The sequence below is a fragment of the Phaethon lepturus genome, unplaced genomic scaffold (genome assembly GCF_000687285.1).
Source record: "Phaethon lepturus isolate BGI_N335 unplaced genomic scaffold, ASM68728v1 scaffold37068, whole genome shotgun sequence".
Lineage (NCBI taxonomy): Eukaryota > Metazoa > Chordata > Aves > Phaethontiformes > Phaethontidae > Phaethon > Phaethon lepturus.
In genome coordinates, this window is record NW_010558955.1 from 7,663 (window position 1) to 22,602 (window position 14,940).

Genomic DNA, 14,940 nt, shown 5'->3' on the forward strand with positions numbered 1-14,940 from the left:
AGCAGCACTATGAATAAGGTCCATAGTATTAAGGTACACAATTGTCACTGCAGTTATGTTGCAGTGGCTCACTGAAAAAACACAGTTTCTCCTTCAGAAAAAAAAGCGAAGATTCTAATATTTGTCCCATGTAGCTTGTTTTGTTGTTTGGGTTTTTTTTAAATTCCAAACCATGCATGATCTGACAAAGTCTGCTTGTAAGCCGAGTAATCTGATTGTAAGAATGCTGTGCATATGGATTACAATTATATAATCTTTTTTTAATTGTAGGTAATTATCCTAGATGATTCTTTGGAATTTACTCACCTATTTGTTCTTCCAATTAGCAGAACCTGAAACACCTTACAGATATCACTTCTTAGGACACAGGCACAAATGCTTGTGAAGGCACTTTCTCCACAAAGCTTCCAAGATTTTAATTACTAATCACACATAGGGCAACCTTTTGAACACTAGTACAACGTACTATTGCTGCTCTCCTATCAGAGCCCATAGCAGATATAACTGAACTCTGGTTACCAGATAGATTTGTAGACTTGTTTTGTAAGTTAAATTAACCCTTTTTCTAAAGGCACAGGATACAATTTTCGTATGACCCTTAGGTAGGGAAAGGGCACTTTCCCATTTCAGGAATCTTTAAAAAGCCTGTCTTGCAGCAGACCACTGGATTCATTCATGCCATCTTCTTTTTTCAAGAAAAAAAATTAGAGTTTAAAGCCTTTTTCATTATATCTATGAATCGTCACACAGCCGTGATATGATACTGGCCTGGGCATGGCTGCCACTCCTGTGATAATGCCCGTTGCAGGGTCATAACAAAGAATAGTGTCTGTGGCTTCACCGTTTTCTCGTCTTCCGCCAAGGATATAGATTTTTCCATTACACACAGACATGCCACAATTCTCCTGTTTCAAAATACAAAAAGGAATACACAATTACTTAAAAAACAAGACCTCAGCCCCTGCATGCCTACCTGAGTGCAGAGCGACAGCACTGTGCCCACTGTTTGTTAACAGACTGGCCTATACTATTCCGTCCTGAGAGGACCAATGCAGAAAGCACAATAGTTGGGGAAAGCAGCAGCACAATCCTACCAAAAAAGACTATTTCAGGTCTAGGCCTTCACTACACATAGCTCAGATGAGAGATACAATGGAACACAGCTGAACACTATACTTACTATTTAAAACATCTGAGATAAGGAAAGGAAGAGAGAACAAAGGTTTTCAGAAGAGGGACTGTTTTTTCAGAAGTGGGACTGTTTTTTTTTCAGAAGTAGGAACTATTAATGCAAAAAATGGGAACAAGGAGAAGCACCTTAGAGAAGTAACAGATAATGAAGAGGGATGTAAACAGGGAAGAGGCAAAAAAGCCTCTAGAAGAAAGGGAAAAGAAGAAACCCTCTAAGAAAAGGGTGCATAAGAAAAAGACAGCGCTATGGTCTTACTTGAAGCAAAGAGAGAGAGCATTTTTTTTCTTCCTTAAAAGCAGGCATGGAAAAAAAAATGCAATCAATAGAGAATACAGATCAAAACAGAGGAACAGAGGGAAGGCCAGGAAAAAAGAACAAATTTCTGTTAAGGTAGATACTGTAAAGTATGTGCTTGATGTTTTAAAAACATAGGGAAAATTAACTAATACACACACACTTCACTACCGAGGGGATGCATTTTTAAATTCTGCTCAGTGTTCCGTACATAGAATTAATACAGCTCTTGCTGCTGAAGTCAGGCACTTTTCTGTGCTATACAGTGGGGTTTTTTTCCCCACACTATAAGAACAGCCTTCAATACTTTTTGTTACATTGAAAGCCTTTAATCAATTATAAGGAAATTACTATCTTCAGTCTAAACTAAAACATGTAGCAGAACTTGACAGAGATCATTTTCTAGACAATTAAAACGTCATTCGTTATACTGTTACACTGTTCTCCAACAGTAACTGCTCTCAAACAAAGACTGGACTTGCTAACAGTGACACCCAGCTGAAAAGCTACTGGTTTAGAAACTTCCTCCTAAAGTCATGTTTAGAATTATATGGATGAAGAAGTAAAGCAAGAACAGAATCAGAGATGCAATTTTAACAGGGTTAAGTACAAGATACTAATGTAAAAAAATACTTTTCAGATGTCTATAAGGCCATTTAGTGTTAATTACCTGTCTGCTGAATGTATTCTGTACATGCATCCAGTAGTCCTCAACTGGATCATAGCAGTATATTGCTTTGGTAAGTCCACCAGCAACATAGATCAGATTGTTTAAAGACACAGCTGTAATACATCTTTTTGCGATAGGGATAGTTGCACGGAGCAACCATGAATTAGTATCGGGATCGTAAGACTGAACCTGAAAAAAAATACATGCATTTCAGATTAGAAGCCTAATTGAAATAATAACGTGGCATACCCACACAGGTTATACAAGGAGAGCCTAAGCAGCAATACCTGGTGGGCAATATCTCACCAAGAAAATGATGTTAATACAAATATAGGTCCATATATCAGTAACATCTATATATGGACTACATTTAACATTGTTTTCCTAACACTCAGGTTTAATAATTCGCAGAACTTGTGAAGCCAAGTATCCATGAGAAAGACCACAGTAACAGTATGTTACCGAGTTAATATTTTCTACTCTGTACTTTTTGTATTATAAAAATTCCATACTCCATTCAGCAAACCATCTCTGCATGATCTATTTTTAACCCAGCAATACTGTTTACCATGGATAGAAGATGCAATCAAATACAATTAACGGACCTTGTCAGAACATGTGTTGTCATCAGGACCACCCCCGATCACAAACAGTTTGCCAACACAGCTTGTGACTGCTGGAGAGCTCACAGCTTCTTTAAGGGGAGCCACTTCTGTCCATCGATTGGAAAACGAATCGTAACACTCTACGCTGCTGAGACGGTTTTGCCCATCGTATCCTCCAACAACATATACCTATGCAAAGTGGTGAAAACTATCATTATTTCATTTTTAGAATAGTTACTACATTTAAAGATGAAATTAAATTAATTTAAAGCTGCAAGAATCCTAATTTGCTAGGTTTGTGAAGGGATACTTCCCTCACATTTTTAATTTATACACAGGAGGAGAAGAATATGGTCTAAAAATGATAGGTAAAGACTCTCTGGAGAGTTCCATTCAGTCACATGTGGAATGACACTGCACACACACATCCAAAGCAGAGTATTACTAATACCGAGATAGAAACTTCCTATTCTAATGGCATTTGTTAAAAAAGGCACTTCTCTGCATTTCTCTTTTCACAGATGACATTCAGCAACAGCAGCAGCAAAGTCCATCTGAACTACCTTTGCTTTTCTGTGTTTTACTGTTTTCCTACTTGCTTGCAAAAATATTTCTTCTTCTCAGTTGTAAAATTTTCTTTACCTTCCTACTGCTTCTTTCATATTCAAGAGGCAGAGCTCATTATTTGTGTCTAACTTCTTCCCCCGTTTGCTCCAGCTGCAAGTCTCATCTCCAAGAAGTTACTTACTCCAAGGGACACCACATGCACATCTTCCCTAACTTTCATTAATGGAATCCTCACAGGCAGGATCCCAACTACTGTTTTTATGTTAAGGCATGTATGCCTTCAAAATAGCAAAACCTCCCATTTCTCCACAGCATACATTTGGTTAATTTCAATATAAAACATTAAATGAAAGAGCACAGAGCTGACATTCAGAGCAGTACCAGTTTCTGTTAGTAACTGCATAAACTACTAAACTTTTGACAACACTTCTGAAGCACAGGAAAATCCAGATGATTCTTTGCGTCCCAAAAGATTTCTTGGGGATAACACACTTCTGTGATAAAAAAACCTACATAAAACCCCCCAAAAAACAAGGGGTAACATGATTTTCGCAAACACAGATAGCGTCTGACTCAAAAAGCCTAATTGTTTAACATAGGTTTTTATTTGAAAATAGGTATTTTTAAAATGTATAGGAAATATGAATACTTAATATGTACCTATGTTTTTGCCACTGTTTTCTTATATACAGCAAACATCCCCACTATAAAAGAAAGTTATAAATATACTTCTCTTACTTTACCAAGAAGAACAGCCATTTTATGACGCCATCTGCCTTTATTTAAAGAAGCAACTCTGATCCAAATGTTAAGTTGAGAATTGTAAATCCAAACATCCCGGCTATTGATTCTTCCACCTTTAAAAACAAAAATATTCCAATTTGAATAAATTCATTATTGAATGAGAAATGTTAACTATTACCATGCCCCTTTACAGTGGGCAATGAAAACTTTATATTCTTTTTAGGTGAAATAAAGATCTATCTGTATTTATGTGTTACACCAAAAAAGTCAGTTTCAGTGGATTTCAAACGTGAAAACATGCACTAAGTTGTTTTACTTACCTGTGCCTTTTCCAGTAACATGCCGAGATCACATTAGCTTATTTCTTCAGATTGGAATGCATTTTAATGGCTTTTGCCCGTGCTCTTCAGATTTCTTTAGTGTCACTACCTGGATGAGACACTTGAAATCTTAACCATTTATGTGCCTCACGGCACAACCCTAACACTAGCTGTTCCCCTGTTTAGTTCGTGCACAGAACTCCTTCGGTTTACATCTTGTTCAAATGCCACAGGCACTACCGATCTGAGAAGACATTTTCTTTGGTTAAACTAACACATGGGGCTTTGGTGTCTAAACCATCAGCTGTAGCCTGTAATTTATGCTTGCTAAAAAAAATGAATAAGAGGTGTTTAAAAACATTTTAAATGCTCATTGCAGTGCTCATCTCACTGTAAAAGGCTGGTATAAATGGATCCCCAACTGAGGTGCTAAAAGTTCATTGTACATTCCCACAATGAGAAGAAGCTTTAACTGTTTTTCTTTGGGAGTCTAGGCAGCCATATGATAGAAACAAGTCACCAGCAACATACCATTGCTGGAATGCTCCTAGGCAAGTGGTGTTTTTAACCAGCACACAGCACATTTTGTAGCAGAGAAAATGCTGCTGGGAAAAGATTGCTTGGGATTTTTTGCTTGCAATTTTTCCAACTGTTCCTGCAAGCAGGCCACTACTAGATTTTAGAGCAGCATACTAATGAGCATAAACTAGTCTCTTTAAATAGAATTGATATCCTGGAATCAGCTGTAAAAAACTGCCGATTAATACCAAACAAAATCCTAGAAAACACTTTTGTTTACAATAAGATTGGTTTGGGGCTGGAGTTCACCATTTACATCACAAAGTAACTTTCAGTTGAGCTTCTGCAAGTTCACAGTACAAAGATCTGTCACGATACTTTAAACAAAGAAAAGAAAAGAAAGAAGTCTTAAATTTTTTAGGATTATTCACCTGAAACAAGAATATCGTTCCGTAGAGCACACACTGCATACTCAGACTTGGTAAACTCTGGAAGTTTAGCCAGTGACTTCCACTCGCCTGTTACAGGATCGTAGCACTCAGTATATGGCAAATTAAACCCTCCAACTCGTTCACAGCCTCCAACAACAACTATCACCTCAGAATAACCAGTTGATCTAAAAAAGTGAACACAAAAAACTAAAATGTAGAAGATTCTTATCAGTATACAGAGGCCAAGAAACATTGTCTTCAAAACTGTGTGAAAATTGGAATATTTACTATTTAGCATTAACTTCTACAGCAAAGAAAAAAAGCTGAGAGTCATTTAGTACAGTTAGAGGTTTTCACTGTTTCCAGCTGGCCCATTACACAGCAGGTTACCACACCAACAGGTGTTCTGTGAAAGTGGCAGAGTTCCACTGCACAACATTCTATCTAAAAATCAAATAATTAAAAAATACAGAAAGCCCTTACTCCAGTAATACTTTGACTGTGTACATAGAGATATCAGAAAGAGAGTTCAAGTGAGGCCTGAGACAATGAGATGAGCCATCTATTTCACACTGAAACCAGTTCCCCCCCCAATTTTACAAAACTCATAGTACTTTACAGTGCTTAAATATTCAAAAAGTTTTAAATGTTTTAGGTTATTTCCTGAAGGAAAAGGCTGAAGGCATATAGTCACCAAAATAAAGGAAAAGAAAAGAAAGAGACCTTGGAGCAAATGCGTAGTTAAAAAAGTGAAAAACAAGTGTAATGATAAAAGGAAACATTAGGAAACACCAAAATAAAAATTCAAGCCAAAACCTAAAACTCCGCATGAAAAAATAAAGCATTAGACAGTCTGCAATGTACACAAATAAGCCTTTAAATTCTATTCCACACTCTCATTCTCCTTCTACTTAACCTCATGTCTGCATTATACACATTCTGCATTCACAGCAATAACAAAAATCGTTGCATGTTAATCCACATTTGAACATGGAGAATCAACCAACCACCACCAATGTGCAAATCAAACTATGACCAACTTTTATTCCTCCTTTCAAACTTATAATTTCTCATAAGCATTTGTCAAAATCCTTTCTTTTCAGTGCATTTTTAGATAAAAGGATTTTGCACTGATATAGTTATTTCAAGGACTGCTGTCTATTAATTAAGGAAAACTTAATGCAGGATTGATTTTATTTTTGGTAAGCTTTTCTGTTGTGTTGTGCTTTAACTTTGATCCCAATTTTCATACCATTGTTGAGTAGAGCAGTCCTTTCTCTAAAAAAAAAATAAAAAATTACTTATGACTGCATTTGAGAGAAAAGTTGCATGATCTGTCCCCAAATTTCCTAACATGTGAACTTATGCACATATTAACTTATATATCCTGATGAAGTTTTCCCTGATGATTTGAAACATCAGGTATAAAACTAGTTACCTCTACTATCCCCTTGTCACCATACATCATAATTTAAATATACCATATATATTTCTGCTCAGAGTATTTTAAGTAGGCAAAGGCAATGCTAAATGATAACGTACTGTAAGATTATATAATGAAGACACGTATCTGAGGAAGCATACTTACGCACCTGAACTAGTCAGAAGAAACACCCTCTTCAGCTCCTCAGCTTTGAAGTCATGCTCGTTCCTGGTGTCTATGTATTTACTGTTACTGTTTTTTTGCTTTTTTGAGGAACAACTCTGAAAAGAATCTCTCAAAGGATAAGAGAGGGGAAGTTCCTGTGCCAGCAAAGCATTACCCAGAAAGAGAATTTCCTTAAAAGCAAGATACTCATCTCATAATTTGACTTAGAAGCAAGCCCAAATACATCAGCTAACTGTATGTACAAAAGAGGTTTGTCTGTTGATTACTTTCTAGAATAGAATCAAGGCCTCCACTTACTTATTGAAAAGCTTACTGTACTGGATTATCAATCTTTTATTTTAAAACTAAATGAATCAAAAATCTTTGATTGGAGAGAGCTCTTTATGAATTGCTATGATGGAGTTTTGCTCTTTAAAGGAAGTAGTAATTTAGTACAGCATTTCAAATACACAGAAAACAAAAAATTTTCCCAACATTTTAGCACCTATATAACCATATCCTTTCTTCAGTTAAGAAACATTTTCTCCATGACATTTTCTTGAAGGAGTCTTGCACTGTATAGGTTTTAAGGTTAGCTGCAAAAGATCTTTTGCAAATGATGGAGGGCACATCAGTTAAAAAAAAAAATTTAAAATGTGGGAGTACACAAAAAGAACATAGAGGCAAAGGTTAATTCTAGAGAAGAACTAAGGATATATTTGAGTGGAGATTAAGAAAAAGCTGTGGTCTCAATCAGCAGTACAGAAAGTCCTCCTTGTAGCCCTCAGAAGAAAGGGTGTGAGCAAAATCACAGAGGTAAGCTAAAAAAAGCATTAGAGAGATTCCAGGAGACACCCTCTTGTCAGGAAGAGATGCACAGAATAGAAAAGGGGGAGTGGAAGACAACTGACAAACCATCATATAATCCCGTGCATTCCCAAGAGCAGGCTTCCAAGGGGCCCCAAGTTACAGGCAGACCTCTAGACAAGGTAAGAATGCCAACCAGCACAGCATCAGCTGGACAGGATAACTTTCAGTAGTTCATAGAGATTACATTCAAAAACATTTTATTGTTTGGGAGACAAATTACCAGGATTCTGGTAAGTCACTACTTTTTTGGGTTTTTTTGCGAATTCACTTTTTGGGTAGCAAATGGGATAACAGAAATGTGAAGTGAAATAAAAACTCAACTCCTTGGGGTAAACATAAGGGACTGCATTAAAGCCTTCTAAAGGCAACCAGAAAGGATGTGTTGGAACATGTAAGTATAACAACTTCTAAGTAACTAAAGAAGACACTCATATATTGTTGTCTGACAGCTTAACAGGAACTGTGTGACTGAAAAACTCACAGGTATATGAAAATCTGAAGATAATTCAAAGCATGTAGTAGGAAGAGCCTGTTTTGTTTTGTATATGGAAATGTATTATTGCTCACTGCTTCATCCCAGCTTAGAGACTCGCTGTGCAACACAACCAGCAGGGGACAAAAGAGACTTAAAAGGAACATGAGAGACAGCCTCAAGATGTCACTATGTCATTGCAAGTACATAACTGAAAAGCTCTTTCAAAAAGACCTTCTGCACACGTCACGATGCCTAGAGGCAAAAGAACAAGCAGGCAACTGTTACGCCACGTTTTAAACTTTTACTTACTTCAGGTAGCTCTTCAGTAGCTCCAAAAAGGGGGGAGGGGAAATCAACTGTGAATTGCAATCCACACTGTTCTTTTAAAAAAAAAATGGGTAGAACCCACTTCATCTGTAGGTGCATAAATACCCATACAAGGAATCACAATTAATTTCCAGAAGTTTCAGTAAAAACACTGGCATGGGAATTTCTGATCCTGCAGCCTGTCTCCTTTCAGAAACAGTTTATATTCAAAAGAAATTGGAGGAAGGCAAGAAAGAAGGAAGAGGGCTGTCCAGCACCCTCTCCTCCCCAAACACCGCAGAAACAGACACAAAAGGTGTGATAAAAACATGGCGGGGGGAAGGAGGACCTGGTAACTGTTTTAAAACATGATCTCTCTTTGCTATAGGCAACAGAAACAAATTACAAAGAACTATTCCATGAATGCAATATAGAAGAGGGGAAAAAACTCCTGCTGGGAGGCCAGCCAGTTTTTCCTCTTTGTAAATTATTTCTCTTGTTCCTGCGTACTGGAGTTCACAGTGCAGTTTAATAAGCCCAGCAGTAAAACCAACAAAACACACCAAATCCCAAGCCAACACCCTCCCCCAGCTTCAGAAGTCACCTGTATTGGACAAGGTACTTCATTTACAAACTGGAATGCCACACTGAGGCTATTCAGATTCTCCATTACATACACTCTGTGCACTTTGACAAAACTGTTAAGTCTGAGTGTATTTGCTTGCTTTATCAAATTGAGTAATAAATGTACAACAAACACCACCAAATACCACAAGATACAGGCCTCCTTCAACTGCTCATGAAACAAGGAGGTCTTTGGTCTGAAATCAATGGTCCCTCCCTCAGGCCCAAACTCAGGATATGAAATGCCTCAGAAACTACGATTGCACCCATTTCCAAACTGCGACGAACCAGAAGTTTCCAAAGACCCTCTGTGGCAGTGTACAGCTCAGAAAACCTGGCAGCAGGGCTGCAAGGAGTTTAAGAAGAATTTCTTCTCTCATGGCAGGCTTGAAGACTGGAAAGCCACTAATGGGGCAAATGCTTGCCAAGTATTCCCCCCCCCCCCCCCCCGTAAGCAAGCCTAACACATGGAAAAAAAAAAAAGATTCCCCACACAGTCACTGTACAGCAACCATATATGACTAAGAGTAAACAAAGAAGAGTAACTCCTAACACCATCTGTTTGTCCAGACCTGATCATTGCATCACCTTAATGTAACACATGATTTTATAACTACAGCCTCAATCAGCTGGAGTTAACAATAAACTATCATGTCAACTGTCATGTGGAGGTAAGGCTCTTACTGTGAAAATTTTTTTCAGGAAAAAAACAAGATCATAACCACTATTGCTCATAAATGCCACTAATCGACTCTTCCTCATTTCTTCTTGCAACTTCAGTCACCTATTTGTGTAACGCATTATTAAGTAGCAACAATTCTGAATTATTAAAATGTCATAGAATAAGCATGAAATACTTCAGGAACTGTTTCATAATTCTTTAGAAATGCAAGATTTAGGGTTTTTTTATAGTTAAAAACCTGTTGTTCTTTGGTCTATTGTCTATTACAAATCCATGTACTATTCCATCTGTCAAGTATTTGTGATGTAGCAAGTGAGTGCTAAGTGCTCTGAATATACATCCCCATCCACATCCTCTACAGTATGCTGTACACTTAAATGACTTTGTTATAAAAAGAAAGAAGGTTGGGAAATTGAGTGGTTTAGCACAGTAAGTTCTTTTCAAGACACTGTTACTGTATGAAATAACTTAAGATCTCACTTAGCAAACATAACCTTTAGAAAATACTTTATTTGCAAAGTAATGTAACTTCACTTACCTGAACACTCCTTTATTTCGCAGCAATGAAGTGATCTGTGCAAAAAGACTTACTTATGTACATCAAGACATGTGTGAGCTTCACATGTTGTGGGGAAGTACAGAAGTGTAACTGCAGTGGCTCCAGAGGGCAAAATAAAATAATCTGCAGATTTTTTTTCTGGGCAAATGTATATCAAGTATCTGTACACCGAGCTATGTCCTTCTACAGAAATAAGGTGGTGGGGGCGGGATGGGGGTGTGTTGGGGGGAAAAAGTTTCCTCACCTGCGTGGCCTAGTTCTGGGAGACATCATCTCATTTCCAAGGATATGGTATCGCCTGGCTTCATGCAGCAGCTGATAGCACTCTGGGGAATTCTGAATCAGCTGGTCCACTTCCACAGTCTGAACAAAGTAGTTTGGGTGTAGCAACGGGAGCCTGACGTGCGTCAGAAGTTCATGCAACACTGGTCTTCGCAACTCAACTGCCCGGTACACCCAGCGCATGACAGCTTCAAACACCATCTCTTCCTTACTGATCACCAGTTCATCACTGCAAATGTAATCAATAAGCTCATCCTTCCCCAGTTCGAGGAATTCTTCATGCTGGGACACATCCTCAAATGTCTGCAGCGCAAAATTCCTGCACTTGGTGAACAGCGTCTTGAGCGAGTGCGTATCTGCAAAGCGCTGGATTCCCAGGCAATTGCAAGGATCCAGCTGTTCTTCCAGGAACTTGGCACAGGCGTCACGCAAAACACTGATCTGAAAGAGACTTGACGTTTCAAAGAGATACTGCACGTTCTCGGTAGTGATTTTCACCTTGCCAGTGTATACGTACTGTAAGAAGCAATCCATAGCTTCAGCAAAAATGCCATTGATCTCCACTAGCATCTCTCTGCTTTCTCTATGATCGTTGCAAAACATAGCTCTGAAGTAGCTGCTGCAGGCCGAGAGAACCGCTCGATGGCAGGGGAACTCCCTTCCTTCCACACAGATAATAACATCTGTGAACAACCGGCTGTCTCGAAATTCATTGAAGATCTGGAGAATGCTTTCAGCATGGGATGATCCTGAGGAGAAGTCGAAAAACTCAGGGCCTGACAACGATTTTGGGTCCATTTCAAAAACTTTCCGCTTGGTTGCAGGGGAATCTCGTATCCCACTATCCTCTCTGTTCAGTCTGCGTCCCAATATTAGTACCATTGTTACATCAATTGGCTATAGAGTCATTGAGAAAAGTTTGCAGAGTTCCTCCTTCGCAGTGCTACGGTCTGAAAAAGTAAAACACTTCAGTATTCAGTCTGGTATATTCTTAACTTCATCATGAGAATTAGACAAGATACTTGTTCGGTCCCTCTAAGAACTGGTGCAATTTTTGACATTTACTAGAAGTGACATAGTATTACAGAGCAAATTACGATGCACCTTGCACAGGGCAACGCAGCGTTATCGGATACACATTAAATACAAAATATACCCACAGAACAGGTGTCATGGATGGCAAGTTCTGAATGTCCCAGTACTACTGGCACTGCATTAGTGTTCGATACTAAAAAAACTGAAATCTCAGCTCCAGCAAATCACCTGACTGACAGAAGCCAAAGATTGCCTGGATAAAGATCCAGAGCTTGGGCTTTTCTCATTTTTCAGTGTAATCCTCATTTCAGCTGGAGCCTCCAAGTACTACCACAACAGCACTAGTCAAAAAGGAGGAAAAAAAGAATGACGTTTTCAAAATAAAAATTCAGTTAAGAACTCACTCTATTTTTATTACAAAACAAAGTCTTATAATACTAGTGTTTAATAACATTCAGTTATCTCAATGAGTAACCTTGACCGTAAGCTTTCACCGTTCGTTCCTAGCATCTAAAAATTAGTTCACTGATAATCTAAGATTTATTTAATTTAAAATGAATGTAAACTGCTAGCGCACAAAACAGAATGAGGAAAGAATTACATTTGTTCGTGTAAAACTACTGAAAGTAAGAACCAAGAACAACCTAGTGAGGAAAGGGAGATTTTCTGTTTTCCAAAGTACTACTAGCAAGTAATTATCAGTAAAACCTTTTGCTTAAACACTTTCCGGTTTCAAATACATAGCATATGACGTTTCCCCCAGCACGCAAATACACACATCATCAGAACGCCGAAGCTGCAAAAATCAAGTACTCAAATGTTAGCATACGCCAATATTAAAGTTCGTACGTGAAGAAAATGCAGATAGTGCCTATTGGAGGTGATGTGATCAACCAGTCTAGCAGGAACAGAGCTTTCTGCCTCTCCCGAACTTGAAAATGAACTAGGTGAATGTCCACCAAAATATACTGAGGCAGCAAGAGCTGGGCAAAAAGCCCTCTTGGGCCTTACATCGGTAGCATTCCAAATGCATGTAATATTTCTTTGTATGTCTAGGACATGCACAGAATTATTTTAAAGTTTATGGAAATTTTTTTTGTGCTTCCAAGAGGTTATATTCAGTTTCCCCCATTCCCCACTTACAGAGTGAGTAAACATCAGCTCCTCACAGCAGTTTCATTTCCTGACGTGCTAGCATCTTCAGAGCTGCAATTACCCAATCCAAGTCTGGCTACATCATAGCTTAATATAGAACACAATGAACACACTTTTTTTTTTTAAACAGGCTTTTTTTACACAGCACCTTTAAAAGGCACCATCTCAACAAAGAGCAAGAAAAGAATGTGTGCTATACACATTGTACAATTATTCATTGAGAAAAGAGGTTTTAAAACTACCGTTTTCCATGTAAGTCTTTTTTACACATATTTACAAGGTAGATTCTTGGTATAGTTCATCTACCTTACAAAATATTTAATTAAAATAGGAACAGTTGTCACTTTGATGCCTGAAAAACACTGTTGCAATGAGCCTATCTAATAACCGATTGCTTCAGAGAGATTTTAACGAGGCATAAATGGACAGTCTAATCTGTAGCTGATATTCTATCCAATATATTTCACAACCATTTTACCCTGTAATGACGCAGGCCGAATAAAAAACAACCACCACCACCACCTCACCAGCTCTGTTGCTAACACCCTAACCCTTACATTGAACTTTATCTGCAGTTCATTCCACGCTACTCAGCATGAGAAAGTGGGCAGAAATGAAGCATCAGCAGTAGAAAAGGCAAATGTAACAATGACAAAATATAAATATAAACCCTAAAGTCTTGATTCCAGTGTCACAGATTTAAATCAGAAGAATTTCACTAAAGCTAATAGAGCTTTTCCAAAGCAAAATTAGTCTGAGATCAGAAACAAGACACTGGCCTATTACACAAAAGGGAAAAACATGGCAACCAAGTAAAAAAAGCTTCAAGATTAACTCTTTCTCATTATGTGACAAGTGGAGACTTAGAAGACACTGTATTATGCAATCACTAATAAATGAAAATAAAGGCTCTGGGTTAAGGCTGTTCACTGAAGGAAGCAATGTCGTCTTTATGCTTGGAACAACACAAAATAGTGGTCAGCAAATAATTTTTTTTAAATGTCCCAATGGTTTAAAGAAATGGGAGACTAAAAAAAAACCTAATCCATGGAGCAAAAACTAATCCAAGGGGATAAATACTGCAAATTCACAAATAATAGAAAGGAAAAAGAATTACACTCCATTGCAGAAACTACTGCTTTTGAATATACTATGCTTCAATTTCTACCCAGTTAAATTACTTCTGTAGGTTTGCTTAAAAAAAGTAATTTTGCAAGACCATCAGTAACACTATCCCATATTCAGCTCTATCAGACACGCATATGGCCTTCTTGGCAAATCTTGCTCTGGCAGTTCTAAAGTGTCACCACTTCCAGCTGCCTGCCCCATGTTTCAGCCCCAAAGCTGGAAAGGCAGAGGGGAATCCGTGCCTGAAGCCGAGCTGTTTAGTGCGCAAAGGAGGGAAACACAAGAGGATATACCTGTCTGCACCTTCCATGTATATAAAAGTACTTACACGTGCCTACAGACTCTGCACGATAAAGCACTAATCATTTAGATAATTTAACACCAAGTTATCTTCAGTAAGTTTAAACAAAGCAAAACAAAGGAAAATTTTGCCCAAAAGCAACTATTGGAAATTATTGTATCAAAAAAAATACAAAAATGCATTGAACTGCTTGCCTGAGCAAGGGTCAGCAAGGACAGATCTTAAGCAAATCAGAGAGTCTACCCATTCAAAAAACTGGCAAGGAAAAATAAACCACACTTTCTATAAACAAGTTTTAAAAAATCATAGAATCTTTGGGTTGGAAGGGACCTTTTAAGGTCATCTAGTCCAACCATCCGCAATGAGCAGCGATATCTTCAACTAGAGCAAGTTGCTTTACAAATACAGGCATGGCTTCAACAGGGATGCTACCTGCACAGCTTTAAATTAAGCTGGGTTCACCAGAAGATCAGGTTCCTCTATTTCCTTAGTCTATATTGTCTGTAAGCTTGTCTACCAAGGTATTCCTCAGAAATAATCTCAGAGCCCAATTCAGAGGCCACCAAATGAGGTCTGTAAAATGTCTGCCCTGA

The 14,940-nt window shown here is 38.1% G+C and overlaps 1 protein-coding gene across 1 annotated transcript; it reads right to left on the bottom strand.

Annotated features, from left to right (window-relative positions):
- Nucleotides 1-565: 565 nt before the first annotated feature.
- Nucleotides 566-11,610, bottom strand: KLHL24 (kelch-like family member 24). Its single transcript, XM_010293221.1, has 6 exons — nucleotides 10,691-11,610; nucleotides 5,343-5,527; nucleotides 4,067-4,185; nucleotides 2,762-2,950; nucleotides 2,157-2,345; nucleotides 566-905 (listed from the first exon to the last, which is right to left on the bottom strand). Exons 1-6 carry the CDS (start codon nucleotides 11,608-11,610, stop codon nucleotides 705-707), a joined length of 1,803 nt encoding a protein of 600 aa, XP_010291523.1. The 3' UTR covers nucleotides 566-704.
- Nucleotides 11,611-14,940: the final 3,330 nt, after the last annotated feature.